This window comes from Melanotaenia boesemani, chromosome 23, assembly GCF_017639745.1.
Source record: "Melanotaenia boesemani isolate fMelBoe1 chromosome 23, fMelBoe1.pri, whole genome shotgun sequence".
Classification (NCBI taxonomy): domain Eukaryota; kingdom Metazoa; phylum Chordata; class Actinopteri; order Atheriniformes; family Melanotaeniidae; genus Melanotaenia; species Melanotaenia boesemani.
This window is the reverse complement of record NC_055704.1, coordinates 23,087,150-23,114,821: the sequence shown is the minus strand read 5'-3', so window position 1 is coordinate 23,114,821 and position 27,672 is coordinate 23,087,150. Positions and strand designations below refer to the sequence as shown.

General features: G+C 40.9%; 1 protein-coding gene across 1 annotated transcript in view; it reads right to left on the bottom strand.

The window, feature by feature from the left end:
* Positions 1-27,672, bottom strand: part of snd1 (staphylococcal nuclease and tudor domain containing 1) — a 187,277-nt gene that overhangs the window by 65,859 nt on the left and 93,746 nt on the right. Inside the window, exon 17 of the mRNA XM_041978025.1 lies at positions 1,276-1,464. Coding sequence (XP_041833959.1) covers positions 1,276-1,464 — 189 coding nt within the window. The remainder of the gene's footprint in view (positions 1-1,275; positions 1,465-27,672) is intronic.

Here is a 27,672-nt window from a genome sequence, read left to right as displayed (position 1 = left end):
GGCAGGAAACCTGCAGTCAAGTCGTCAGGTGTCAGGGATGCGCCTTCTTTCTGTGGTTAGATTTAAAACGGCAGGGTCTGAGTGCTCACATGGCCGGCGAGATGTTTGTCTTGTTTTATTGCAGGCAAAGGTTCACCTGCGCAGCACTCAGCCGACATTCATTTACTCTGTCAATGTTTTGAGGGGAAAAAAAAGAAGACCCAGATGGAGAGTAATTGTAAGAAAAAGAAGAGAGCCAGGAGCAAACAACTCTGTAGGAACTCACCCACGACGAAAATGATAGATTCCACAGAGGGAGAAAGAACACAACCCCTTCTTAGCTCCAGCAATACATCACATTTATAAGGGGGGGAGGAGGCATTTGTGTGTCCTCAAGGACCCAAATAAGTACAAGCGAGTGGGAAAGAGAGGGAGAAGGAGAGAGCAAGTGAAAGAAATAAGTTACAGAGATGGAGAGAAAGAGGACAACGATGACAGCTGGCCGGGCACTTTGTGCATCTGCCAGGGGTGACTCGTGGTGCCATAATGAAAATGCAAGGCGAGATCAGGATCACTGTGGGAGATGCCTCAATCCATCAAACAACTCCCACCATGGAGAGACGGCTTCAATGAGAACAACAAATATGGCTATTTGCAACATTAAATGGAGCATTTTCACAATACAGAAGCTTTAGCTGCGATAGGTTCTGACTGCATGTTAATACATTGTAGTAAAATTCATCTCCCAAACAGGATGTTTTATTAATTGTTAGAAAAATAATGGGCTTTTTATCTCTCTCCCATGCATTCTTATTGGTCTTTATCCTCCTAAGAGACCACCTTTACCTCCACTAATGAATCTCTAACATACACTCATGCTGCAGTTGAGGAAATAAGCTAGCAAAGAATGGATCGCACACTGACAAGCTGAAATATGTCCACTGGCAGCTAGACTTAGGGACGTGACAGCCAACAAAATAAATTCTGATTTGGCTCCAAATGCTGCGAGTCGCTGTGACACAGGTCTGTTTTTCAATAATAGGCTGGAGAAAGATGACATTGTGACTATGCAGGATGATATCTTGGGTTTTCAGTACACCTAAACAATACTAAACTAGATGTTATCCATGTCCTGCCCGAGTGAGATTTACTGTGGTATTAAAGTGAGGGATGCTCACCAGCTGAAAGCTTCATGAGAGTAGTTTGTCACTTGGGAGTCTTGTCCTCATTGCAAGATTTTTCTTTTATTAGTACGTACAGTAGTTTCTGTTCTTGTGACATCTAAATGAGACCTACCTTCTCTTTCCTCTGTCGGCATGTCTCCTCTGCAGACACCAGAGGTTTGTAGTAGGCGCTGCGCTCTGCTGTGAAGTGGACCTTGGACAGAGCATTTTCTACCAGCGCCACAGACAGATTCACACCCTCGATGTGCAGCCAGCCAATGAAGTTCCCTGCTTTGTCCATGCTCTCCACTTCAACTTCCACCTGGAGCATAAACATAACAGGAAAAAGAGAAGAGGTCCGGTTAACGTTCTGTTAGAAATTTGGTTCAAGTTGACAGAATCCTTGACATACTCTGCTTTCATGAATGACAGGGTCTGCACAAACGGTGAATACTGTCATTTTAAAAGCATGTTGTACATGCCCTTTAGCCTCAATTAAGTCTCCAAATACCTCATTCTACTTCTTTTTGCTCATTTCAATCACATTCAATTAGTGACAGTCAAGGTGCCATTACCTTCTGTAAACAAATGAGGGCACTGAAAGTGGCAACCCTGCTGACAAAGAAAGATCTCATCATTCATGATGGACTATAACCAAATTCTGCTTATTCAGGATAATTATCTATTCATTACATTTTGTTTCATAAGTGATGGATGATCAGGGGGCAGGTTTTTTTCTCTCTCTCTAAAGCCTAAACTCAGCGAGAAAGTGAAAGGGCAGGTGTGCTTTAGAGATAGGGAGAAGCCAAGTGGTCTGCTTTGCCCTGCAGTCCAAAGGGAAATCTGAAGGGAATCAAGGCTTCTTATACTACCTCAAAGACAAATTGTCTTAGGAGGGAAAGTTATGTTAAAGGTTGAACTCTGCTCGAAAGAATTTACATCATGCACAACATTTTTTTGAGTGCTGTGGAAATACTACTCATAATGTGTTATCTACATCACAGAGACAAAATCGAACACAAACAGTTGTACTTCCCAGTTACTCTCCCACATCAAACTGGATAAAAACAGTGAAAGAAGGCGGAGGACTAGTAACAGGTGAACACTGATGTTTCACATTGGTTTTACCAATAGTAGCATTAGCTTGTTTTTCTCAGTTTGTCTTCCTATGGGTACTCCTGATGATTGTCTGCTTTGTTTACTTTAGTTTCTTTAGAAGTGTCAAAACATTGACTTGGCCAAATCAAAATGTAAAAATGTACTGGGCAGTCTGGTTCTGGTACTGCTGGCTCTCCAGGATTTTACAGCTTGTCATAGTATTAGAGATATAAGCCAGTTACAGCTGTAAATAATACACAGGTGTTTATATTTATGTTTCTCAGAATTACAAGCTCCCATCAACTTGAATTCAGAATAGCAACCGTCCACCAATTGTTCTAATTTCCTCCATTTGTTGCCAATATGTCTTCTTGATTGAATTCTCAGACATTTAAATGTGTTTTTGTAGCTTTTTCCAGCTTTGTGTACCTGGCTCTTCTAAAGGCATGTCAGTCAGTCAGTCCAGCCTGAACAGGAGGTTACTTAATGTTTTTGATAAAGACTTTAAACATAAAACTGCTTTAGTTTTATTATTCTAGTCAGCCAGTGATTTAGACTAAAAGGCTTTTCATTACAACTGTAAAGGCTCTGGCACAGAAAAGGGCAGCTAAGACACTGGTCCTCCCTCTCAGGTCCTGAACAAGAAACAGTCCAAGCTCCATCAAAACGCTGCTGACTTTAGATAATCTGCTTTCTCTCACTGCCATTCCTTCTTCTATGCCATTTCAGACAATAACTGTACTTTATCTTGGACATGAAGTACAGAAGCAGTTGCATAACTAGAATATAAGAGCAGTTCTGGTCCTTTGAGTGTCCAAATGTCAAATGGAAAAGTGAACAAAGCCCCCCCCCAAAAAAAACCAAATAAATAAAAGATGCAATGGTAAGAACCACTACTGTAATAACCTAATATTATCGCTTCTAATTTGTGATAAATTTGAATAATACTGATACTACCATGGTAAAGCAAAAATGATAGAATATTCTGTGTATGGCAGTTTCCAGTCTAATAAAAACTTTAAGGCTTTTTAAATGAACATTATTTAGCGGAACAACACTATCTATGCTACAAAGTTACCTCATGAGGAAATTATGCACTTATATAATATGCTATTCTCTAATGTGTTGAAGGACGTATGATTCCAAACCCCGGTAGAGATGACATAATGTGATGATTATCACAAAGATTTGAATGAACATGCAGGATGAGTCAGATAAGCTGCCCTTTATTGAAAGCGACTGTAAACACCGATGACAGGATAGGTAAAGAGGAAATAAAATGATCAGCAACAGAGACGAGTCCTCTTACACTCAGAGTTTTAATGAGAGCAAATTTGTGTGTGCATTCTTTCCTAGAACACTTTCATGGCAACGTTTATTTACCACATACTGCCAACGATATGAAAACTAACCCACTACTGACAACAGCACCCCGACGATGACAAAATGACTACATAACTCTAGTTGGTGCCTACAGGGGTGGTGTTAATATGCGAATAGAGCATTAATAATTACAAACGGTTAGAATATCAGCAAAAAATACAGGACATGAGTGACAAGTAGACAAGCTCGTTGTGTGCCTCTATGGTCAGATGTAGAACAAATCTTTTAAAAAAAAAAAAAAAACTGTTCAATTTAGCCCAAAGTTAATCATTTGGCAATGATGCTTAGCCAGGGGATGCGAGACCCAGGTGTAAGTAAAGAAATGGAACAAAGTTATGAACCTCTAGTCACTCAAACTTTAGGGCAGGGGTGTCCAAAGCCAGTCCTCAAGGGCTGCTGTCCTGGAGGTCTTGGATATTTTCTGCTGCAGCATGCCTGTTTCAAATTAATGTGTCAATCTGATTGGGCAGCACTCGACGACAAGCTGTTGAGGAGAGCCATTTAATATGGACCAGGTGTGCTGGAGAAGGGAAACATCATAAGCCTGCAGAACTCAGGCCCTTGACGACTGGAGCTGGACACCCCTGCCTTACTTAAGACAACACTACTCAACTTCCGCAGAATGTTGCAGAATTTTACCCCCTAACAAATGTTAATCGGACATCTGTCTTGCATCTTGTCTTATTCTGTCACTTTCTCCATTTCTCCTTGTTTCTTTTGATAATATCCACCTGTGTTTCTTTGCTGAATTGACTAAAGTGCATTCAAAACAACCACTGCGTCGATATCAAGTTGCTGGCATGCGACGCAATGCCGTAAAACAAAATGCAGCTGTCGAATGACGCCCAGGGCTGAAGAAGAAAAAGCTGTGAAGCAGCTTCTCAGCCGCAGGACAATGACTTCACCAAGAACGTACATAATCAATGTGTATGCCATCAAAACAAATCAAAAGCAGAGTTTTAAGAGCTGAAAGTCACAGTGTTGCTTTAGTGTAGCTCATTTGACTCAACCGTTGCCAACTCTAGGAATATGCATCCCTTCTTGTTTTAAAGTTTTAAAGTGTTATTTTTTTTTTTTGATCCATTTTTGTTTTTTTACGATCTATACATGCAAGTTAAGTTGTAACTTCACTACAGGATCAATTTTTTTAGGGCACTGCAGTGAAATCACCTTGTGAAATTTTTGACAGGATAAATTATTCACTGACATTCATCTATTATGAGAATTATCCTCAATTAAAGGTCACTGCACCCCTCTGGGGCAAAATTCCAAAAACCAGATCATTCTTTTTGTGAATTAACAGCTTCAAAGTTTACAACCGAATTGGAGTTCTTCCTCCCTTCAAAGTGAATGGTTTTGGTCACATTGTGGAGGAGACAGGGGAAGTGGAGAGGAAGCTGCTTTGAGCAGAGCCCAGATGGTTCCCAGTGGAGGCCTCCTTCGAGCCAAGATGGCTCCCGCCGGAACACAAATGGGCTCTGGTAATCTCATAAATGCTGGGATTGTGTCGACACAGTGGACAGGGAAAAAAAAAAATACGAAAATGCACATACACATAAAAAGCTCTGCAAGTGTGCGTGCCATCATGTACACATGTTCGTTTATTTTTTTTCCCCCTTCGAGTACAAAAAACAGCCATTTGGTACTGCTGAAGTGAAACCTAGCCCAAGGGCATTTTTTAAACTGCAGCAGATTTAATTCACTTAGCTGTTTGAGAGTGAACAAAAAATAAACTAAGACTGCAGTAGGTGACACATCATGTCAGAGCCAAACGGTGCACTAAAAGAAAATGGAGGAGCACAGCAGACTGGCCAATTCAAAAAAAATTGGCAAGCAGTGGGCTTTCTTTTATCACCTCATCCACACAAAACAACTTCTGCATACCTGGAAAAATGAAATGGATAAATAAGCAAAGGTTACAGGGAACAGTGTGTGCCCATTTATGGTTTAGAGCCATTTGAGAATTGATGAGGTCCAACTTGGCACAAGTTAAAGCTAGACTTCAGTCTTGCCTCACGCATACATTAAGTTGTGTGCATCTTCTCATCAGGAAAGGGAGCAGGCTGTAAACGTAATGCAAGGCGCAGAGGAGATTAATTTGTCAGTCAGAGCTTTCAATCATTGCCGACTGCGGCTCTCTGCCATAACTTACATCTGGAGTTTTAGTGCATGTTCCAATTACTGAGATCATGGTTATCGCCATGGAGATTTAAGTTTGCATGAATCAAATTACCAGTTTGGGTCGTAAAAGTTTAAAGGCCATGGTGGGGACGGTGGTAAATGCAGCATTTTTTCAGAGTGTAGCCATAACTGCTGGTGTGCGTTTGTGAGTGACCGACGATGGGGAAAAAAATCTGTGTTCTTGCCTGTTTAAATTCATTTTCATTATCTGAAAGGAAGCCAGCTTCTTTTCTGTCACTTGGTCTGACTCCCTCTGTATGTAATATTATATATATATATATATTTACACAACATGACACATTTAGCCGCAGCAACAGCAAAAAAAATTCTTAACATATATAAAATCTAACATATATAATAAAATTCTGATGAAAAAGGAGGATGAAATTTTCAGGATTTACCAGCTAAAAGGTAAAAAGTCAGCAGGATGAATTTAAAGCTGTGAAGCTGCTTCCTTCTAAACACAGAAGGAACAATATGTGATGAATATCAGCATCAGGTGAACAGACAGAAAGCAGGATTAGAATCTCACAGCTTCTAGATGGTGAGAAGAGAGAAATATGCACAATAACTTCCATCCATGCACCTTCAGTGCTTCAATATCCAGATTTCTGGCCTATAAATTCTCTAAGCTTCCATTTTTAGCTTGACTGTTTAGCTTCACCTGAACCCTCCTCTACCGGGAGTTAAGGGGTTAACATCCGGTTTTACGGATGTCAGATCTGTAAATGTAACTATAAACATGTGTGGTATCCAAAGAAAGTCCAGAATCTTAGCTAGCAGTTCAGTAAAACCATTTCTATGACCACCAAACACAGTTAAGACAAATAATTAAAAGACCAGTTACACAAAGTCAGGAAAATATGTAAACACAAATTATGTCTCCCTGTGCCCACCTGATGGCATGAACACGAACAAAGGGCTCCTCTACTGAAAGCTCACATCTCACAGATTCCACAGCTGGAAGTTTCATCTCGCTACGATCAAGATTCACCGAACGAGAGGGAAAAGAATGTTCAATTTATGCTTCACGTTAGTAAACCATAGTGATAAAATGTCTTACCTTTGCTGTCTTGTCTCAAAACTTATATCCACCAGGATAAAACCGCATTTAGTTACAAAAAAATAAATATCCATATCTATCTACATATATTATATAAATATATACACACACAAAACTATGTTTCTCTTTGTCTTTTGGGAACAGTTAGTCCAAAGTCACAATTTTCTGCCCATTTGCATGTGTTTTGACAGACAAATAGAACAAATTTCTTTTTTCTTCTTTAAGTGCCAGAAATCATTTCCTCATTTTAAAAAACCCGCTCTCTCCTGATTATATCAGACGCACCGCTGCAGCAGGAGGAGACAGAGGAAGAGGCTTGGACTGTAAACCTCTGCACAGCCAGCGAGAAAGAACTTTCAGGGAAAAAAGAATAAATAACTGAGTTAAGACACGTTAAAAAAATTAACGGTGTTAATGCATTAATGCACGGCACAATGCATTTTCATATATATGTATATTTATTAATGTTTGTTATTTTTTTATTATTGTTTGTCTTTTCAGTTATTGTTATTCTGTTGTTGCTGCTACAAAAATTCAATTTCCTTGCAGGGTTTAATAGAGCTTTCTGATTCTGATCATCAAAGTCAAAGTTTTTGATTGCAGAGGTGATATATATCATGTTAATGTGTGTTCTTTGTGTACATGAGCAAAAAGCTCATTAGCGAAGTGCTGAGTGGTAAAATAAAGAAAACAGATTATTTTTAAACTTATACTTTAAACCTCCTTCTATTCACTTAATCAATGACTCTGTAGACTTCAGTCAAAGTCATGAATGTCATCAGTAAAGGACAGTTTGTCCTTGTCATGAGCTCGTGAGGATTTAGGTAGAAAAAGCAGAGTGTTCACAGGTCAGCTTTGCTGGTCTCTAAGCCCAGTCTAGCATGAAACTCCATTCTTGGGTGTCAATACTTCAATCACACAAAAACCCATCATCCATTAATAATGCTCTAAGTTCTGGCTCATGTGGACTTTCTTCCAACGATGCAGAAACTATTTATAATTGCATTAAATGACTTGTAGTGGTCATAAGAGCAATTACATGTGAATGGTAAACCTGGCATCTGTAATAGTAGCACTGCAAGGGTTCATTTATGCTCAACGTTAAATATGCATACAGACGGAGACTTCTGTCCATCCTCTGCATTCATTTCATGCATATTTTAGTATGTTTCCAGAGAGCTTGCAGATGTGCACCCAAATGGAGCAAATGGAGAAGTACCACCAGAAATTGTGGGGGCAGCGTTGAGCAGTATAGCTCGTGCAACCAGCGAAATGAAGAAGAAGGTGCATCTACTGCACTGCCTCTTTTTGGGTTTTATTCTGAATATGTGCATTATTGTGATCTGCCCCACTGCTGCTATGGAAGGAAAATATGGGACATAGTAGCACATTATGGGTGGCAGAAAAGAGATTTAGCGCATGCCCCCAAGATAAACATGAACTGTTTGATAGTCATCACAATCCTTTTCATTTGCAGCTGAGACACCCTCCATGTTTCCATCTTACTGATTCACACCAGGGAACCCTGGGTATAAAATGGTTAAATGTGTCAGTATGTTACTGCGGTTGAATTGGGAAAGGGAAAGGCCAGTCGTTTCCCTGAGAAATCTATAAATATAGATCACCTTTAAAAAGAGAAGGAAAAAAAAGACAGTGAGGAGAATAAATTATTGAATTAAAGCACTATTGATTCCTTAATGGCACAGATCGGGCAGGGATGTAAATAGCGTGTTAATGGAGCCTGTAATTAAAAAAAATCTTCACATAGAAGGATGGAAAGAGCAGCTGCAGCCAGTGAGCAGCCAAACAGATGACCTGTATATTCCCAACTGAAAAAAAAGAGGGGGAGGAGAATAAATGCAAAATATGGTCACGTGTTTGTTTTTAAATCTAAAAAAACAAAAACAAAACAGATGGGGTTTTGGAAGTAAAGAGGACCGCTTCCCAAAGAGCTATCCTTCGCCAGTAAGCCAGCCAGTGGGTGTGTGTGTAATTGACTGTCCCTGCTTTGCAACCTGAGAGGAGTACTAAAACTCTGCCACCAACAAATGAAAAAACTGAGTTAATTAGTTAGCGACTGAACTCCAGGGTCAGACTACCAAGAGCTTATCTACAGGCATAATCTGAAAATGAAAATTACGCAGTGAGAAAGAAGAAAAATAAAAAGGGAATGCTAAAAGAAGAAAGTAGATTTCCATTTAGAGTGTGGTGCAAGGTGAGGACTGGCCTCACCTTGGCAGCGTTTTGCTGTTCAAAGTGCTCACTACACCTTGAGTGTGTTTCAATCTAGCTGTCTAATCAATTTTATAAAAGGGGAACAACTTAGTGGCATTTTGGCAAAAAGCTAGCATTTACCAAGTTTAAGTGCTTTTTTCTTGAATCTGACATTCATGACATTTGCTGCAGAAGCAGTAGTAGATGAACGTAAAAGAGGGTTATTTACTATACAGTAAAGCTTATATTTTGAGAAATCGTCACTCCATTGAACAACAGTCTGCATTTTAAACTATTCTTAAATAAGTAAAAACTCTATTGCTCACAATGAGCATATTGCGGGCATCGTGGGGTTCACTGCCTTGCAGAAGGACACATGTACACATGGAGGGGCCAAACAAGGACGGAGGCAAACCATTGACCTTCCACTTGGACGACCTCTACCCACTGAGCCACAGCTATCTGATAATTTCTTTTTTTGCTTTTTTTCCCTGAATTTGTAACCAATTTTAGCAAAGGCTGGTGTGGGGGATAATACACACACACTGGCAAAGAATAGGTTTATGTGTGTGTGTGTGTCGGCTCTCCCAGGGTGATCAATGTGACTCAGGGGGTCCCATGCATCACTGTCAGTGGCAGGCTGCTGTCTGTCGGGGATGGGGTTGGGAAAAGTCAAACAGCTTCTCAAATGGCAAGGGCCATTAACGGTCAGGAAAGCAAGCATGATTCCCACCATTAAACCTGCCTGATGCCCATTAATGAGTTTTTCTTTCATCAATAGATAATTGATGTTTGCCCTGCATCGCCATTTTGACCAAACAGGTGAGAAGCTGGTGGTGAATGTAGAGCGGCAACGATCATCTGTGCGCCAACGAAGCTAAGAAGGAAAGAAAGTCTCTATTGAAGCCACTGACAGCTGCCAGAAAGATATTTTTGTTTCAGGAGGGCTCTGAAAGTCCTCTAAAGCCTTCACAGAGAATAAGTCAGAGGAAATATGTGAAAAGAGGAAGGAGGTGTCCACAGTGGGTCAAGTCAGGACAGGATCTAGTGCTGACCTCAGAATGACCCACAACGCACACCCGAACCAAAGCGATAAATTATGAAAAGATTTCCCACTTGGGGGGTGGGGGGGCGGGTGTTCAACTGACTGCACTTGGCATTTTAAGTAGGGTATTGTCAAAAGAAATTTTTCCCCTTGCTAGTGGCATAAAATCCGAAATAATCAAATGACTTTGCATTCTTTTTTATGTACATTATCCTTGTAGCTATCTGTCGAGTGTCATTCAACATATACCAGATGTATTCATTAAATTCAGTGAGCTGGGAATTTAACCAGCATACAGTAAGACAGTAGCACTCAGAGTGTTCTAACCCATTAAAACAAGAATGCATAAATGTGGCGGCGTGGAAAACAGGAAATGGATTCTGGTTGGTACCTCTCTACAAGGCTCACAGACATTTAAAATCTTGCTTTTTTGTCACTTCCCCCACTCAAAGTCACTGCAGTACATTTGTAACAATTAGGTACCTCAGGAGCTACAGCGATACTATTTGACAGAGTTCCAGCACAATGAAAAGGTCAGTGCCACCGAATAATACAAGGCCTCTAGCAATGTAATGATGACCGACAAGATTCCTTATCAGCCCGCCTCTATATGGCCTGCATCAGGGATCATCAACTCTGGACCTGTCCTGCAGGCTTTGGGTATTTCCCTGCTTCAACACACACAACTCAATCAGTTATTGTTCAGAACTTAACAAGCTGTTGGAAAACCATTTCATTAGAATCAGGTATGTTGCAGCAGGGAAACATCTACAATAGGCAGGACACAGGCCCCAAAGGTCTGGAGATGGTGGTCCTGGGATGGTTGATCCCTAAACCAACACTACATTGTCCAAAACCCACACACATGTTCTGTATTCTGTCAGTAAATTAACACTTTACACATGTACCGATGATTAAAGAGGTTTCTTATACAAAGGGCACATCATTAAACCAACTGCTTGAGAGAAGCTTGAAAAAATACTTGGAGACAGCAAACCTAATCATGCTAAACCTGTAGTTAAATTGTTTTATAGATCCTTTGTTACCCAGATGAAAGAGAAGTACAGGCCTCATGCAGCACAACCACAAGCCGAGCAAGAGCGCGGCGGTGCGTTGGCCTTAACAGATTGGTTATTAAAATCAATAACAGCAATAACTACAATCCGTCTCATTTTTAAGAGAGGGATGACATGGCAAGCCGGTCGATGAATATCGAGCTACGTTTGTAATATTACTAATGTCATATAATTCCCTTTAACTGGGTGTTGTGACTGTGCAGGTGGGAAAATACAAATTGAACTGGGCTTATTGAGTGGCTGTTAAAAATATGTCACACAGCAACGGGAAATTATTGCTGTGGCACGATTTCATTTCTGCCAACAAAAATTGCAGAACTTGCCTTCCAGACCTTGAAGGTTGTAAAAATGGTGGAAAACAACTCTGGAAACACCAGAATGAACATGGATTTGTTTTTTAAGTATTCTTCACTTAATTCCCAGAGGTACATTGTGTTTCAGGTTGAGACATTCAGCTTTCTCAGAGCCCTGGGGTGCTGGAAACCCATGAGGAGAGGCAAGAGTCCAAATCTTCAAATCGCTGCCTAAAGCAGTGAAAGCTCGGTGGGAACAGTCAAGCCACATTGAGCACATCTAGGGGTGGTCAGAATGATTGGACAGGGCATTAAGCCATATTGCCTTGCAAAATGACAGCACCTCTTTCCCACAGATCCATTTACACCTTGGAGAGCAGAACCAATGAAGTTTGGTGATTACTCTGCAATCACTGAGCAGCACAATAGCAAAGACTAGAGAGAAGTGGAAATGACGAAGGAATGTTGTTACAAGCAATTCTGAGCGCTCATTTAATGGAAGATCACATATTCCCTGAAAATAGGGGATTTCCATTTAAATGTGATTGCTGGGTTATGTTTCTCGGTGGTCAGTAAAGCGTACTGAACACAGTGTGCTACAGAATGGTAAACTCTATGATCAGTAACTTGCAGTTACATGGATGATATTTTTCTTGATAAATTGAATTTCTTAATATTGTCCAAAAAAACAACAGTACTTAACGTAATAAATAAATAAAAACTTTATTTGTTCCTGTGGGGAAATTAAAGATTATTTTTTTCAAATACATCTAAATGTTAAACAACAACAGGTTGACAGTAAAGCCAAAGGTTCATTAAATCGACATAATCCAGAGAATTCGCCACCAGCTGCCTGGTTGTTCTGTCACCTAGGTTTTCCCACCAGCAATGACAAATACAGAGGAAGTAGCCTAAAAGAAATTATTACCCTTTGCCTCAGTGAATGATGTGAACTGCTTGGTCAGAAAGTGCCTGATGACGGTAGAGCTGGGTGACATAAATTCAAATTATTCCAATGGGTCACAGTGTAAGGCAGGGGTCACCAACTCCGGTCCTGCCGGTGTCCTGCCGGTGTCCTGCCAGCACTGGGTGTGTCCCTGTAGTAACACACCGCATTAAATGAATGCGCCATTAAAAGATTTGAGCAGAACATAACAAAATGTTGGAGATCCATTTTATTTGAATCAGGTGTTGCAGTAGGGAAACATCCAAAACCTGTAGGACACCGACCCTCTAGTACCAGAGTTGGTTCTTGTGTAAGCAGTACTACCAGGAATCATGGGGGCAGAAAAGCTCATGTACAACCTGCAAAGAAACAAAAAAGCTGCAATGTATTCAATACCCACACAAACCATGATCCTCTACTGGGCTGTCTGAGAATTTACGTCATCATGATCTCCTCCACCATCGCCATGTTTGCTGCTGTATACAGCAGGGATCCTCAAAGTCCAGAGTCTGGTCTGGATCCAGAGCGCAAGGCACATCAGTCTGGACCCAGCCCAACTTATGTTTTGAATTACAAAACGCTATTATGCCAAGTCTTTTTTCAAAATCTTCCATAAATAAATAGTTTATAATGTGAAAGTGTCCCTGGATATGATTCACAACTCTTTGTTCACCAGGTTTTGCCGTCTCCACCGTCTGTGACACCTAGACTGTATGGTGACAGCCAACCTGCCCTCTGTTTGCGGGCAGGAGGACATGAGGGCTGCTATAAATGACAGGAACCAGTAGCCTATCAGTACACACGGGTTTGTGATGTGAGACAATCAGAAGCAGATTAGGGCTGTAAGAACTCTGCTAGCAAAAAACGAAACCAAAGCCGTCTCCCACCAGGCTGGATGCATTTAAACTGTTTCTGACTTCATATTTTACTTCAAGTTAAGAAGTTAAATTAAAAAATTATTAGTCAGGTGTTCATGTTTATGTTGACCATTTTTCCTTTCCCATTTGTCATTCTTAACTATCTCCAGAATGCGAATTTAATTTACATTAAATATTTATTTAAAGTTATGTGTAATATTTTTGTTGCTATTATTATTGTCATAGTTTTGTATGTTGTTTAGACACAAAAGAAAATACAGTGAAAAAGTTCGATCAATAAATATGTTTTGGGAAATTTTTCCGGACCTCTGCCCTTCAATGGAAAGTATGGAAAATAAGTTTGAGAACCCCCGATATATAGAATAGATGGGATAGATATAAATCAGAAGTAAACTCTGAACTCTACACTGTTCTCTAGTGGATGTGTTACGTAACAACCATGCCAAGGTGAACCACGCAAGGGAGCAGTGTGCGGTGACATTTAACAACGTTTGACCGACGTAAAGGAAGCAAAAATAATCCCTAACCTAACAAGTATTCCTTTTAAAAGGTATTTTCACCAGAGGTAGGTGTGTGACTGTGTGAGGCGACAATGTAATGTCCTTGTGAAAGAGAGAGGTGTGCAGAGATGAACTGAAGCATTTCAGATCATTTGGCTTGTGCAAAGCAAAAATGTTCTCCCAAATATTTGGTAATCAATTATATGCTTTAAAATGCAACTTCTGGTCAATAAAAGTTCACAGAAATCTGCAGCTTTGTCCATCAAAACATGAAGAAGGCAGCATGTGTGTGTCTGTGGGGCTGTTCTGGTGACTTCACCACAGAATTCCGCCTCATTTCATGCAAGAATCTGCAACATGTAAGAGTTATTTTAGGATAGATAAAACCTTTAAGTTGGTAACAGTGAGTAGAAGTTATAATGCAGCCATGATGATGACGGATCAATTACTCTAACATATCTTATTCTCTTTGGAATTTAAACCCGATATGCAGGATGGTTCAGGCTTTGCACACAACCTCAGACATGCACCATTTCACAGCTGAGCATCCACAACTCAGGAACACTGCAACCATCACATAGTTGGACGAGATAAGAGTATTTTGGTGGAATTGTGAGTGCTGTCAAAGGAAGGAGAATAAAGAGTACAGACAGACTGACATCTAAAACTGAGTGCTCTAAATCAATACAGATTTCTCTTCCATTGTAGGAAATGTTCCCAAGAGAGGGTTCAACACTGAATCAGACAAAGCCTTTGACAGGCTGGAATTGTGATATGGCTAGGTTCATTATTTACGAATAGCTAGCATTACCTGCTCCGATTTCCACTGAATACCGGGGAGACTTCATTTACAAGTATGAACAGCAGCACTTTCTATGTGAGGAAATATTTTTAAAAAATAAGGAAAAAACTTGCACAGCACTATGATAAACATTTCTGCCCCTGCTGGCATTGTGCAAATGCTATCAGGGCTCAGTGACCTCAGAGGGGAGAGAGATGGCAAGCAAACACAAGAGAGGGCATGGGACAATCATGACCAAGACCATCATCATTTGTCTCCACCTCCTTTTCTATCCTCTTTCACGAGTTGACACGCCAAATGGCATCGCCAGTTTGTGTCACTCAAAAAGCCATTTCTGTCCTCCCAGACCCTGCCTGTGCTGACAGAGTGCAGGACTGCAGGGGGGGAAGGGGGGAAAGAAAAGAGCCAACAGAGGCATTTTTCAACATAGCTTTTTGTCAATTTCTGCGCACTTGTCAAAACAAGATGCAGCGCATGGCTGCAAGGCTGGTTGGAGAGTTGTTAGGCAGAGGTTGGAGTTTGAGTGTGAGACAAGTGGTGGAGACGAGCTACTGAAGAGCTACTCCACGTTGCTATGAAGTGGCGGTACAGTAAAGAGTTGTCATGACAGGCTGGAGGCTGAAATAGCACTAAATAGTACTAAATAACGATGGAGAGACTTTCCCAGTTTGTCTCATTGGAATTCTTCTAGTTGCTCGCTTAATTTTCGCAGGGATGACAGAAAAAAAAACTGGTCCAATTTGAAATGGAAAATTATGTCCAAGACAATCGTGTGGGCGCTGAATGAAGACACTGAGCCAGCTCATATTGTTCAGGCCAACAAATAGAGATTATATAATAGAAAAAGCTTTGACCCCATTCAGTGGCATGCAGGGTGAAAATAAAGAAAGAAACCTCTCAAGACAAATCAATGTATAATCATGCTTCACTTTGGCCCATCTGATTCAACCCTGCTTCACTTTCAATCACATTTAAATGACCAGTGATGATCAACAAATGAGATTGGGGATCGAGGTGGGTGGTGTGTGAAAGATACAAGAGGGGGAGCGGGGACTGATTGAATCAAATCATTGCCGCTTAGGAACCATGCAGCTGGACTGTCGCTGGACTGCAAATGATCAGTCATCAACAAATTTAATTCCTCGCTAATTCTCTTTATCAAGATGCACATTTTGACCAGTGTGAGTGATTCAGCTGCTCGGTGTGTGTCAAATAAGTGGTACTACAGCCGCCCTTGTACCTGTGCATGGCCCATCTTTTCCTGGCATCAAAGAGCTCTGCTACTGTTCAGAGCTCGCCTCTCATATGTCATTCATCTTCATATATCACCTCAGTTTTCTCAGTTTCTTTGTTGGTTTGATCTTAGCTTCAGCTACATTTTGATTTTGGGCACATTACTAAAGAAAAAAAAAAACAATATACAACAGATTAGCAAGTGATTTGATTACTTTTTTTTTTAAAAATTAGCTACATATGGAAAGAAATTAGAATCTACCCATTATTGTTAATATTTTTCTGACTTTTCAAAATCATCTTTTATCAATCATTGAAAAAAAAAAATACAGGGTGCCTGAACAATTCTATAACAAGGGGACATGGGAGCGAAATAAGGGAAACATTTGTGGACTGACACTGAACGTGAGAGAGGAGGAAAGCAGGGGATGGAAAAAGAAAGACATACAACTTTTCACAAATCTCTTTCCTCATTCCCTCTTCTTTTTGTCTTACAAGGCCGTGGAAACAAGTTTGCTTATGTGACTACAGATTGAGCAAAATGAAGATGACGAAGTGAAGAAACTAAAGCAAATAAGTTGCATTTAGCTTTAGGTGGTAAGTCCCCACGTCTGGTGGTTGATTGTTCTGCTAAACCTGATCCAGTGGCTGCAGGATTGCCAGTGTGTATTCATGTGGTTGCTGCTGCAGAGCCAACTGTATTGGCATCCAAAAAATATTCAAATTATCCCAAATTAACACATCTTGTTTCATATTCCATTTAATTTATTTTGCTTGAGCACAAGAAGTCATATTTGTCTACTGCACAATGGTACAGATAAAATGCAGTAGTACTGCAAAGGCCAAACATTACAGTGAAACGATGCACTATTCTTAACACTGCCACTCTTCATCCCACAGGAAGAGGTGAGCACCATAACTGTGCTGCAGAAATAACGGAAATTTGCTCAACCAGGACAAATCTACAAGAAGAGTCTCCTCCAAATGTGGATTTGGAACTTTTTGTGGATGTGTCAGTATATTTCAAATTCAGATACAAGTTAAAATCAGGCTGAATAGGCAGCTGGAACAGCACACTTGTAGCTGTCGGCACAAGCAGCAGAGCTATTTCCTCTCATTGAAGTCTAACTGGCTGAAGGGAAATGTGTAAATGTTAGGGCTGTCAAGTGATGACAAATGTTAAATCAGATAAATCCCAGCTTATAGATTAATCATAATTAATCACTATTCACAACTATGCCTGAAATAAGCCTGTTTTTACTGTATTGTGTCAATAGAAAGCACCAATGGTTACAAATATTTAATGTTAACTAACCATCACTTTAGTTGTAATAAACAGTTCAATGATACATAAAATCTAGACTTCAAATCCACTTGTTAAAAAAACGTGTTTAAGAATTTAAGACTTTAATGCAATTAATTACGTTACGGTTATTTTTGACAGCTTCAGTAAATATATTTACTGATAGCCAGCATGCATGTGATGTTGTGCATGACTTTAGAAAGCTATGGAAACACGCCATCAGGAAAACCTACGTCACACACTGACAGCATGTAAATAGGAATTGGTAAATGTGATGCACATACCTCTAACACTGACCCCATTTCACAGAGCAATGTCAGAGCGGCATACATTTAGGCACCAGCTGATGCTTTTAATGATTCCATGCACATACCCTACGCTGACCTGCAGGAACTTCATGAGACAGCAGACAGAGTTAAGTCTATGGCCGAAAAGTAGTTGCATATTCAATGTAGGGATTTGGTACAATGGACAACCTTGTCTGCCTAAATACCCATTTTCACACTATGCAAAGTTGTCACATGGGTTTGACCATGTGCCAAAACAGCAGACGATTGAAACGGTCAATTAGTTTTGGTTTACAAAAGGATTTTCTAACTATCCCCTAAGCTGTTGGGAAAGGGCATGCAGATTTTAGCATTAGGTCATTCTCAAACAGAACTTCCTTTCCTCCAAATGGCTTAGGGTTATCAAAATAAATCTAAAGATACTATTTGATGATTGTTGATGGTTTTAAAAAATGGATTGAAGTTTTTTTTTCCTCACAGTGAAACAAGGCAGCGCTGCAGTTGCATAAGTCCTTACCCATGAGATTATCCCCAGGTGGGGCATTCCAGCAGAATCAACAGTGAAGCGTTTGTAAATTCAGCTTTAAAAAACAGATCTGTAAGCATCTTGGAATTAATATGCAACAACATCCTGCTGGTGAAAAACAAACTTGCCAAGTGTGAGCAGACTGAACTGATCTGGAAAAAGAGGTTTCGGTTCTCACGCAAATGAGGGCTACAGTCAGACACAAATATGGTGTCAAACCTTTTAAAATCTTGTTTGGGAAACCACTGAGTGCACTGAACCTGTTAAAGGCAACTGCCGTCTACAGAGATGAAATGCTTCAGTTTATTGAAAGCTCATCTTCTGTTCTGTCTGGATGCTACAGACAAGTAAAAGATGCTCTTCTGACAGCAGCAGCAGAAGAAAACCTGGACAAATCACTGTTGTTGAGAAAATTCTGGGGTATGGGAATGGTTTGATATGATGTTTGGGAAGTGGAAAGCTTTAAAAATGTCACTTGTTATTTGGTTGATTGCTGTGATGACACTGGAAACTATGTATAGATGTTGTATTCTTCCTTGTATTCATAGCCTTGTTGTCAAGGCAACAGACAAAACTATCACCTGTATCAAGCCTTAAAAACTGTGCAGAGAAAAACTACATCCCGATTGGCTCCTCCCCATCACGATGGTAGTGATGATGACTTTTAGGTGTACATGTAAACCTAAAAGTCTATATGGGGTGGTCTGTATTACATCTGCCCTGTTTCTTTTATTTCTGAAGTTTTTATGTATGTGTTGTGGAAAATTTGTAATTAATGTTTCTTAACTGCTTATGTGTACTTTTCTATCTAGTTTATTTTCTTATTAAAGTTTAACTCTTGTCTACAGTATAATAAACCGAATTATGAATGAATCATATTTGTCTACTTATTGATCCCTGGAGGGGTTACAGGGTTCATCATTAGCTATGTTTCACGGACATCTTCAGCCTGTCCCTTACCCAAGCAGCTGTGCCAACATGCCTCAAATCCACCTCCATTGTACCGGTACCAAAACACTCCAGTCCGGCATGCCTGAATGACTACCGGCCAGTCGCACTCACACCCATTGTGATGAAGTGCTTCGAGCGGCTAGTCCTGTCACATCTGAAGAGCTGCCTTTCACCCACACTGGACCCACATCAGTTTGCCTACCGCAGCAATAGGAGTACAGAGGATGCAGTCTCCACAGCGCTGCACTCTGTGCTCACACATCTGGACAATACCAATACATACGCACGGATGCTGTTTGTTGACTTCAGCTCAGCATTCAACACTGTCAGACCCTCCAGGTTAATCACTAAACTTGGAGACTTGGGCATCACCACCCCCCTCTGCTTCTGGATAAAGGACTTTCTGACCAACAGACCTCAGCATGTTAGGTCAGGCAACACCTGCTCCTCCACCATCACACTCAACACAGGCGTACCACAGGGCTGTGTGCTGAGCCCATTCCTGTATTCCCTCTTCACCCACGACTGCAGGCCTGTACATGGATCCAACTCCATCATCAAGTTTGCTGACGACACCACGGTGATCGGCCTCATCAGCAACAACGATGAGTCGGCCTACAGGGAGGAGGTTCAGCACCTGGCCACGTGGTGCGCAGACAATCACCTGCTCCTTAACACAAAGAAAACCAAGGAGCTCATCGTGGACTTCAGGAGGGAGAGAGGAGGCACACATGACCCCATCCACATCGACGGGATGGCAGTTGAACGTGTCTCCAGCTTCAAGTTCCTGGGGATCCACATCTCGGAGAACCTGAATTGGACCACCAACACCTCCAGCCTTGTGAAGAAGGCTCACCAGCGCCTCTTCTTCCTGAGGACGCTGAAGAAACACCACCTGTCTTCAGCCATCCTGGTGAACTTTTACCACTGTGCGATTGAGAGCATCCTGACCAGCTGTGTCACGGTCTGGTATGGGAACTGCTCTGTCGCAGATCGCAAGGTGCTGCAGCGGGTGGTGAAAACTGCCCAACGCATCACAGGGTCTCCACTTCCAGCCCTCGAGGAAGTCCAGAGGAAACGCTGTCTGCGTCGAGCTCGCAGCATCCTCAAAGACTCATCCCACCCTGCACATGGACTGTTTGCACTCCTGCCGTCTGGCAGGCGCTTCAGAAGCCTCAGGACAAAGACCAGCAGGCTGAGGAACAGCTTCTTCCCCAGAGCTGTCTCGCTGCTGAACTCTGCCCCCCACTGACTCACCCCATACCACACTACATCCCATCACACACCCCCCGACCTGACCGAGTACTATGTACTGAACATTCCACTAGCCTTTCCACTTCACTGTTTATTTAGTTAGACTCCTGCTCATTACTTTGCACTATTTCAATGTCCACTGCACTAGTGACTAAGTTACATAAAGACTTGTAAATATCATCTGTAAACTATGTTCATAGATTCTGCTCGACACTGATGTACATAAATGCACATATCCATCTGTATATTATGCTCATAGCACTTAAATCATCATACTGTGATAATCACTTTTTGCTTTTGTACATTGCACATTTGTACATACTGTACAGTCATTTGCACATACTGTATATAACATATATCTTGCACTTGTTGCTTATTGCACTTCTGGTTAGATGCCAAACTGTGTTTCGTTGCATTGTACTTGTACATGTGTAATGACAATAAAGTTGAATCTAATCTAATCTAATCTAATGTTTCTATTATCTCTTGAATTGTTCAAAACCTAAATATCACAATAAAAACTGGTAATGGAAACATCTAAATAAAATAAAAAAACACTCTTAAATGTCACTAAAAGGTTTTTACGCTCTCATGAGGTGGTTTTTCAGACATGTTACAGAAGTTTATCACAAAAGTGTAATGAAACACTTTTTTTTGATTGTATGCTTTGCTTTCTTAAGAGGTTTTAGATGTATAACAAAAAAAAAAACAATCTCTCCTTTGTCTTTTCATTCTCGTACTCTTCTCACACTTCACTTTTTTCCTCTTGTCAGTTCTAATATTAATATGTAAATCAGAAATAACCAAATCACATTACAATATTTAAGTATCAACTGGAGCCTTACATCCACCATTTAATTTCCTTTATATCCACTAAGTTCCTCTTGGCATAGCAAATCTGTTTGGCCAAACATGGCATCTCTCTGCTTGACGTGATGCTGGACTGAACAAGGTCAGATTATAAAAAGACACATGGAGGCTCCATGGCATGCTGTATCTGTCTAAACCCCTTGCAAAGGTAAAAAAATATTCAAAAACAACTGCAAGCTCACAATCTTCATTTCTTTTAGTTTCACAACAGTGGGATTTCTCCCCACTCACATGATGTGATTCAAACTCTGTATGAGCAAGTCATGAGTCAAAGTCATTACTACATTTTATTCTCAACCTTTTTCCTGCTTCTTTTAAAGCTGAGGCTTGTGTCAGAGCTGCCGTGCATCATCAGATGTTCCTTTTACTCATGGACAGCACATGCACAAAGAGCATGGCTCATCCACAGCAAGGTCCAGGTACAACAGCCAGAAGGCTGATTCATTCACAAGGTTACGTGAACAAGTCATCAAATGAGTCATTAAGTGAAATGATGCGACTTCACCAAATGTGTATTTTATTTTAAGTGGGCCTATATTATCTTTTGCGTCACAATATTTAAATCAGTTTTCTAAGGAAAGTATCTATGGTTGTTCCTTTCTATCAGCAGGGAGCTGTTTTTCATTTTAATCTGATTATACTTCACCTAAATATGTGTATATTTGAGTAACATTGGCTATTAACATTAATAATTAAAGGATAAAAAAATACATAGCCAGTATTGTACAAATGGAAGCATATTCATAAAGTTGTGACACAAAAGGGTATCCAAAAAAAAAAAAAAAAAATACAAAGCACTTTTTTTATCCGTTAGGCCTAGAATAAACCATTTCCTGTGGAGCAGCTTTTAACATCACCGCGTGCTTTGTGATATCTGTGCCTCCAAAGAGGACGCACAGCACTCGATTAAAAACAGACAGCAGTACACACACCCCTCAAAATCAATTTCAACAACGTGGCCGCAGGCAAAAGCAGACACCAACCACCCGAATGCATCATGAAGCTACAACCAACAACATTACTGTGAGGTCAACGCTGTTACTGCACTCAGTAACTACCCGTACACCCAAAAAAACTCAAGTAAAACTTGTAGTTATTAGGTGGTATTACCACTCAATGAAAAAGGTGAAAGCTTTGCTGATTCCTTAAGAGAAAATTCAATCATGTCTGTCTCAGCAGCTTTGAGAGACACAGACATGGTTGAGAGAAAAATAATAACCCAGATTCAGATCTTACAGGTTGTTACTATATAGTCACATTGGATAAATAAATAAAAGGGTTTAACTTAGCCTTCTAATTCCAATTTCATCAGGATGTCAAACAAGGCAGTTTAATGAAAGTAAAATCAATGCCTGCCTTGGGAAATTACCACTGTTCACCCATGTGTCGAGCCAGTTTCATACTGTACCTGCTGTGTGTGGACTGAAGGGTTATTATTGAAAAAATAACTGGGCCAAACACCAATAAACACAAGTAGGGTGCAAGTGACCTAGACCGATGCCATCAGTCAGAGCTGACAGAGCAAAGGGAAAGGGCAGCGGTATGAGAGAGGCAGTGGCCTGTGGGCAACATGGATCCATGCATCTACCTGCAAAAAAATAACTGAATAAGCAGATGATGTTTAAAGATGGGATGCACTCAAGTTAAAGGTCAATGAAATTAAGTTTCTCAGTAAATGTTTAAAACTTTAAAAGCACTTTGAATTGACAAAATTCCTGGAAGTTATATAAAACGTACATGTTTTAGTACATGTTTTAGTAGCCAACCACAGAGGTTTTCCACAGCTAGCATGCTGAGAGCAGGAATTATTTGACACGATCTCTTCCTATAAACATATACAAACACATTTTCTAACATATAGAAGGAAAAAAAGTTGTTTTTATTTGCAGGCTATTAAACTCCATCCCTCCCATAAACTGAAATCTCAGTTCTGATCATAAAAATCGGATTTGTCCATAAAAAAACAGAACAAACCCAAGCAGGTCAGCACACTAATGGGAGACCGGGAGTATTAAAACTGCAGCTGATCGACTCTTTAAATGTTCGCCTCAGCAAATGTAAGCAAAAAGTGCAAGCTCCCAAACAAGCTGCCCCTGTTTGGTGCTGAGCAGATGCGCCAGTAACAATTAGGTAGTTACCATCAGATGCATGTCAGCTCTCCACGTGCGCATCGACAAGCAAGGCTGTCACGTCAGCTGGATGTCCACCGTCTACCAGTTACTAATTTTCTTTTCCTACCCCCTGTTTGGAGAGGTCCAACCATACCAGTTTTAATCCCCCCTAAGCTATGTAGAAGTGCTAACATGCGGAAAGGGATTAATGGCAAAATAAGGCTGTGTGTGCATGTGTCTCAAATATGTCTGCATTAGCAAGATTTCACACAACAGCTTGATGTACAATAAAACCACTTTCATGTACAGGCTCAGCATTTGGTCTGGTTTGTAAAGTCGCCTTTTCCAAATGTTTCCTCTTTGTGTTGCAATTTTCATTTTAAATCATGTCTGTTTAATAATGAATTCTTGCTGTAGAGGTGTCAAACGTGGGAAATGGAACAAATTATTTCTTGCCCAACAAGTTTAGGAAATGCACAGCATCGCTCAGCCCACACCTGTCATCGATGACACCCCCTCCCCCATGCGGTCACCTGCACAGCCAAGTTGCCATGTGAAGCGTTGCTGTGGAGAACTCAATCAACATTCTACCCTCAGCTCTCCTCTGTGACTGTACGCGGACTGTGTGGGAGGACCTGCTCTGATAGAACGGGCTGTTGTGTTATTGACTTCAATTTAGAAAGTGCTGCCTGCTGCTTTTTTGCCCCCTGCCACCCCTCCTCCCTTCATAGCAGAGACCCTGCTGGTCCTCGGCCACAGCCTACCTCCGGGGGAAATCCCTGATTGCATTTCTGCAGAAAACACATTTAAGCAAGGTCGAAGGGTCCTGAAGTTTAGGTGGGGTGTGAGGATGTAGCGCACGCTAAAAGTAAAGGGGTCTTTTTTTGTTTTCTCCTTTGATCAATTTCCATTTGCTTTTTTTTCTCACATTACTTCAGTCCTCTAGACTTTTCATGGGCATTTAGCAATAATGTCAACGTCCACTCAGGTGTGTCTCTCTCAACCTTCAGCCCTCCCCATCCTGTATTGTCTCCTGCCTGCTTGGGTGAACAGCTGCTAAAGTATTGTATTGTTGGAGGCTGCAGGTACAGCGGCACCAAACATTTGACGCTGTGCTGGCTGCACTCACAGATTAGACACACTTAGCTTGGCTTCACAAATCCCCCAATGCTGCAGGGGGAGAAAAAATAAATAAATAAAGATATTACACACTGAGGGTGTGATAAGTTTTGTTTGGAAAACAGACTAAATGTATCTCCTGTACCTGAATTTGATGCTGCATATACAACTTACCTCTGAAGTAAGTTTCTTGTGTAAATAATCTGACATTAGAGATAAGATAGCATATCTGAACCCAGATAAAGCAGAAAAAAATAACAGTAATGAAGTCCAACTTGGAACTGTATTAGAAAAACTTCAGTTCCTCTTATCTTCTTGCAAAGTCACAAGAAGTAGCTTGCAATATTGGACAGAGTTGGTAGAGAGATATCTGGTACAAGGCAAAATACTCAGTATGATAGATGAAAAGGTTTCTAAACATAAAAAAAGAATAAAAAGTTAACTGGAAAAAGCTACTGGCATGTACAAACACAACCTCTATCTGCAATAGAGTGCTGCCACAATCTAGGTGTGGACCCAGTGGATTTGAGAGGAATAAAAAAATAAAAACGGTTTTATTCCTGTTTTACATCACTGGGTTTGAGCTCCAACAGGCCTTAAATTGCCCATCCTCTTTTACATAAAACTGGGAGTTTCTGGGATTAGGAGTCACACAGGTGCGACTCTGCAACACAGGTTATAATCAGATTTTAGGTAAAAGTTTTTTTTAAGTAAATCAATAGAAGAAAAAAAAAATTCTGAAAATGAAAAGATCCAAGATCACTGTGTTGGAAGTCCTGTACTTTTACAAGCAAATTCAGACTCTTCAGTAGTGCTACACATTGATCCGGCTCCCTGCAGGAGCAAACTTTTCAAACAGGAGTAAGCATTTCTTAGAAACCACAATTAATCACAATTACAACTCATTTTATTCTACAGACAATTAAGTGAACAAAGACAGTTAAAAGTACCGCAGAAGCCCAACAGGGAAGTATATAATGCTGCAGAGTTTAAACTTAATTGCTGTGGAATCTGCTTTGACCAAACAAAGCAAACGAGAAGCAGAGAGGGGGGGTGTCCAAGTGAGGAGGGTTCGTTTAGTCCCTGGGAGGTAAAAGTCTAGAAGATTTAGCTGCTCTCTCTGTGGTGAATTACTGTGCTTCCACCTTCACATTGCTCAGAAAGAGATATCAATTTCCCAGGTCTGGCAGTTGGCAAGGCAACATCTTGTGATGAACGCAGAGGAATGCTTTATGAATCCTAATGGGGCCCACTGACCAATGACGTGGTTAGGGCAAGACAGAAGGGAATTAGCATATGCTGAGAAAAATAAGGGTAAAGGTATTGCTTGACACATTAAAAACAAGCCTATTTATGGATGATGCAAAAATTAAATCAATACAAATCTCATTCTCAATCATTGTGGTAAAAACTGGTAGAGGGACAGCATTACAGTCCTAAAACTTGTATCCTGTTTAGTCGTCCCAGCTCATCCTGATTGCACAGACTCGGTTAACAGCGCTACCCTTACAATATCTGTCCTCTGCTTCCAGCTAACACAGCGCTAGGGCTAATCCCTGCTCTGGCAGCCAGTATGAACACAGCTCACCATAATGAAGCCCATTAGTCTGGAGACAATGGCTGCTAGCGAAGCTCAAAGGTTGAATAAAACAGGATGAGGGGAACAAAGAAGAAAAAAACGCTCTTCTTTTGTGTGCCTTCAGTTGCCATGACCTGATATTGCCCTCATTTGAGAGCACATAATGTTACATACTCACACACACACGACACAAGATGAGTGAGCAAACACAATTAACTTGAGACAAGTCTGTAAGCAGTTGTGGAATAAAGAAAAAACAGGACAAGAACAAAATAAGTGTTAAGAGTGTACAGGGCCAAAGGACAAGTACAAGCTACTGGAAAAATTAACACTGGTGTCACACTTTCAACGTCCATGCGGCGTATGTGTGGACAGAGTGTACTTGTAGCTCTGTGCTATGGCATGGATTCACGATATGCATGACCTGCGAGCATCCCAGGAACTGAAACAAAATTTCTTCTGTAATCCACACGATTCCTTATTAATTTAACTTGTAAAATGCTTGATGAAAAACTGAACTTAACCACAGCATCACCACACTAAAGAAAGCTGCATCCTAGCTGCAATATGTGAAAAAACATAATGAAACTTTCCCTGTAGGGATGCCGAGAGTTCTCTCTAAGCACATAGAGTTGAATGGAGGTCACAGAAGGTCAAAGCAAACTGGCGAGACGGAGCAGGTACCCTGATGAAACGCAACTCATCCAAATATAGCCAGATGGAAGCCACTAATACATCCTATTGCCTATTATAATCTCTTGATTCGCAAGCATATGATTGGTATGTGTGTGCCTGTGTGTATTTGTGTGTGAGAGCATTAAAAAAAATGATAAACATAAAAACAAAAAAAAAGAAAAAATCCCCAACAAGCATTTTAAGCCTTTATCTGGACACTGATAGCAGGTCTGCGTGCATGTGTGTGTGGTACACGTAATCTCTAGTTGAATTAATTCTTGGAAATTGAAATGAAAAAGGAGAAAAGTGCTGGCTGTTAGCAGGTTTGCCTCAAGGTCATCATCAAAGTTTAGGGTGTCTCAGGTTCAGTAAGGGACGACGTGGTTGAAAAATTGGTTTAAGATGACACATTGCCTGGGGAGGGAGGAAACCTGGTGTAAAATAGATCACTGGGACATTTCTGGGTACTTGGAGGACATGCTTCTTTTAACACACTTCCTATATGCATGAAATTTGTAATTGCTCACAAAGCACAAGGCAAGTCCAAAAATAGTGCGCCTCTTGTCTCTCCAGAAAATTTCCATTTGTCTCTCTTGTGCATGTGCATGGGACGCCATATGTGGACCACTGATGACCCTGTGGTGTAAAAATCCTTAATCACGTCGATGACATTATCATTAGATCTATCACTGAACTGTACATTTAATCAGATTGTCACTGCTTTCAGACCATACTGCAGGCCATTCATCCAAATGGAATTACTGACACGCACATACGCTCAAAGACACGGGTTGCTGACCTATATGTGACTGGCCGCAGCCCAGATTTGCTAGCACTTACCTCAGGGGATGGTTCTGTACTGACTGCATATACCCTTGCATATGCTGGTGGACAGAACACACCAAAGTAGGTCGTGCAGTAACAACCCCCCCCCCCAAAAAAAACTCCCAATGCCCTGCTGGTCTGGTGCAGGGGTTGGCTTTGTGGGGCCCTGGGCAAAGCAGTGAGGTCAGAGGTCAAACAGCAGCAGGATGGGGCTGGCATGACAGCATGAAGGTCCAACATATCCAACAGCTCATCAGCCAGCAAGACCAGAAGGTAAGTCCGGACAACACACTTCTTGTCAAGATGACCCTCCCCGAT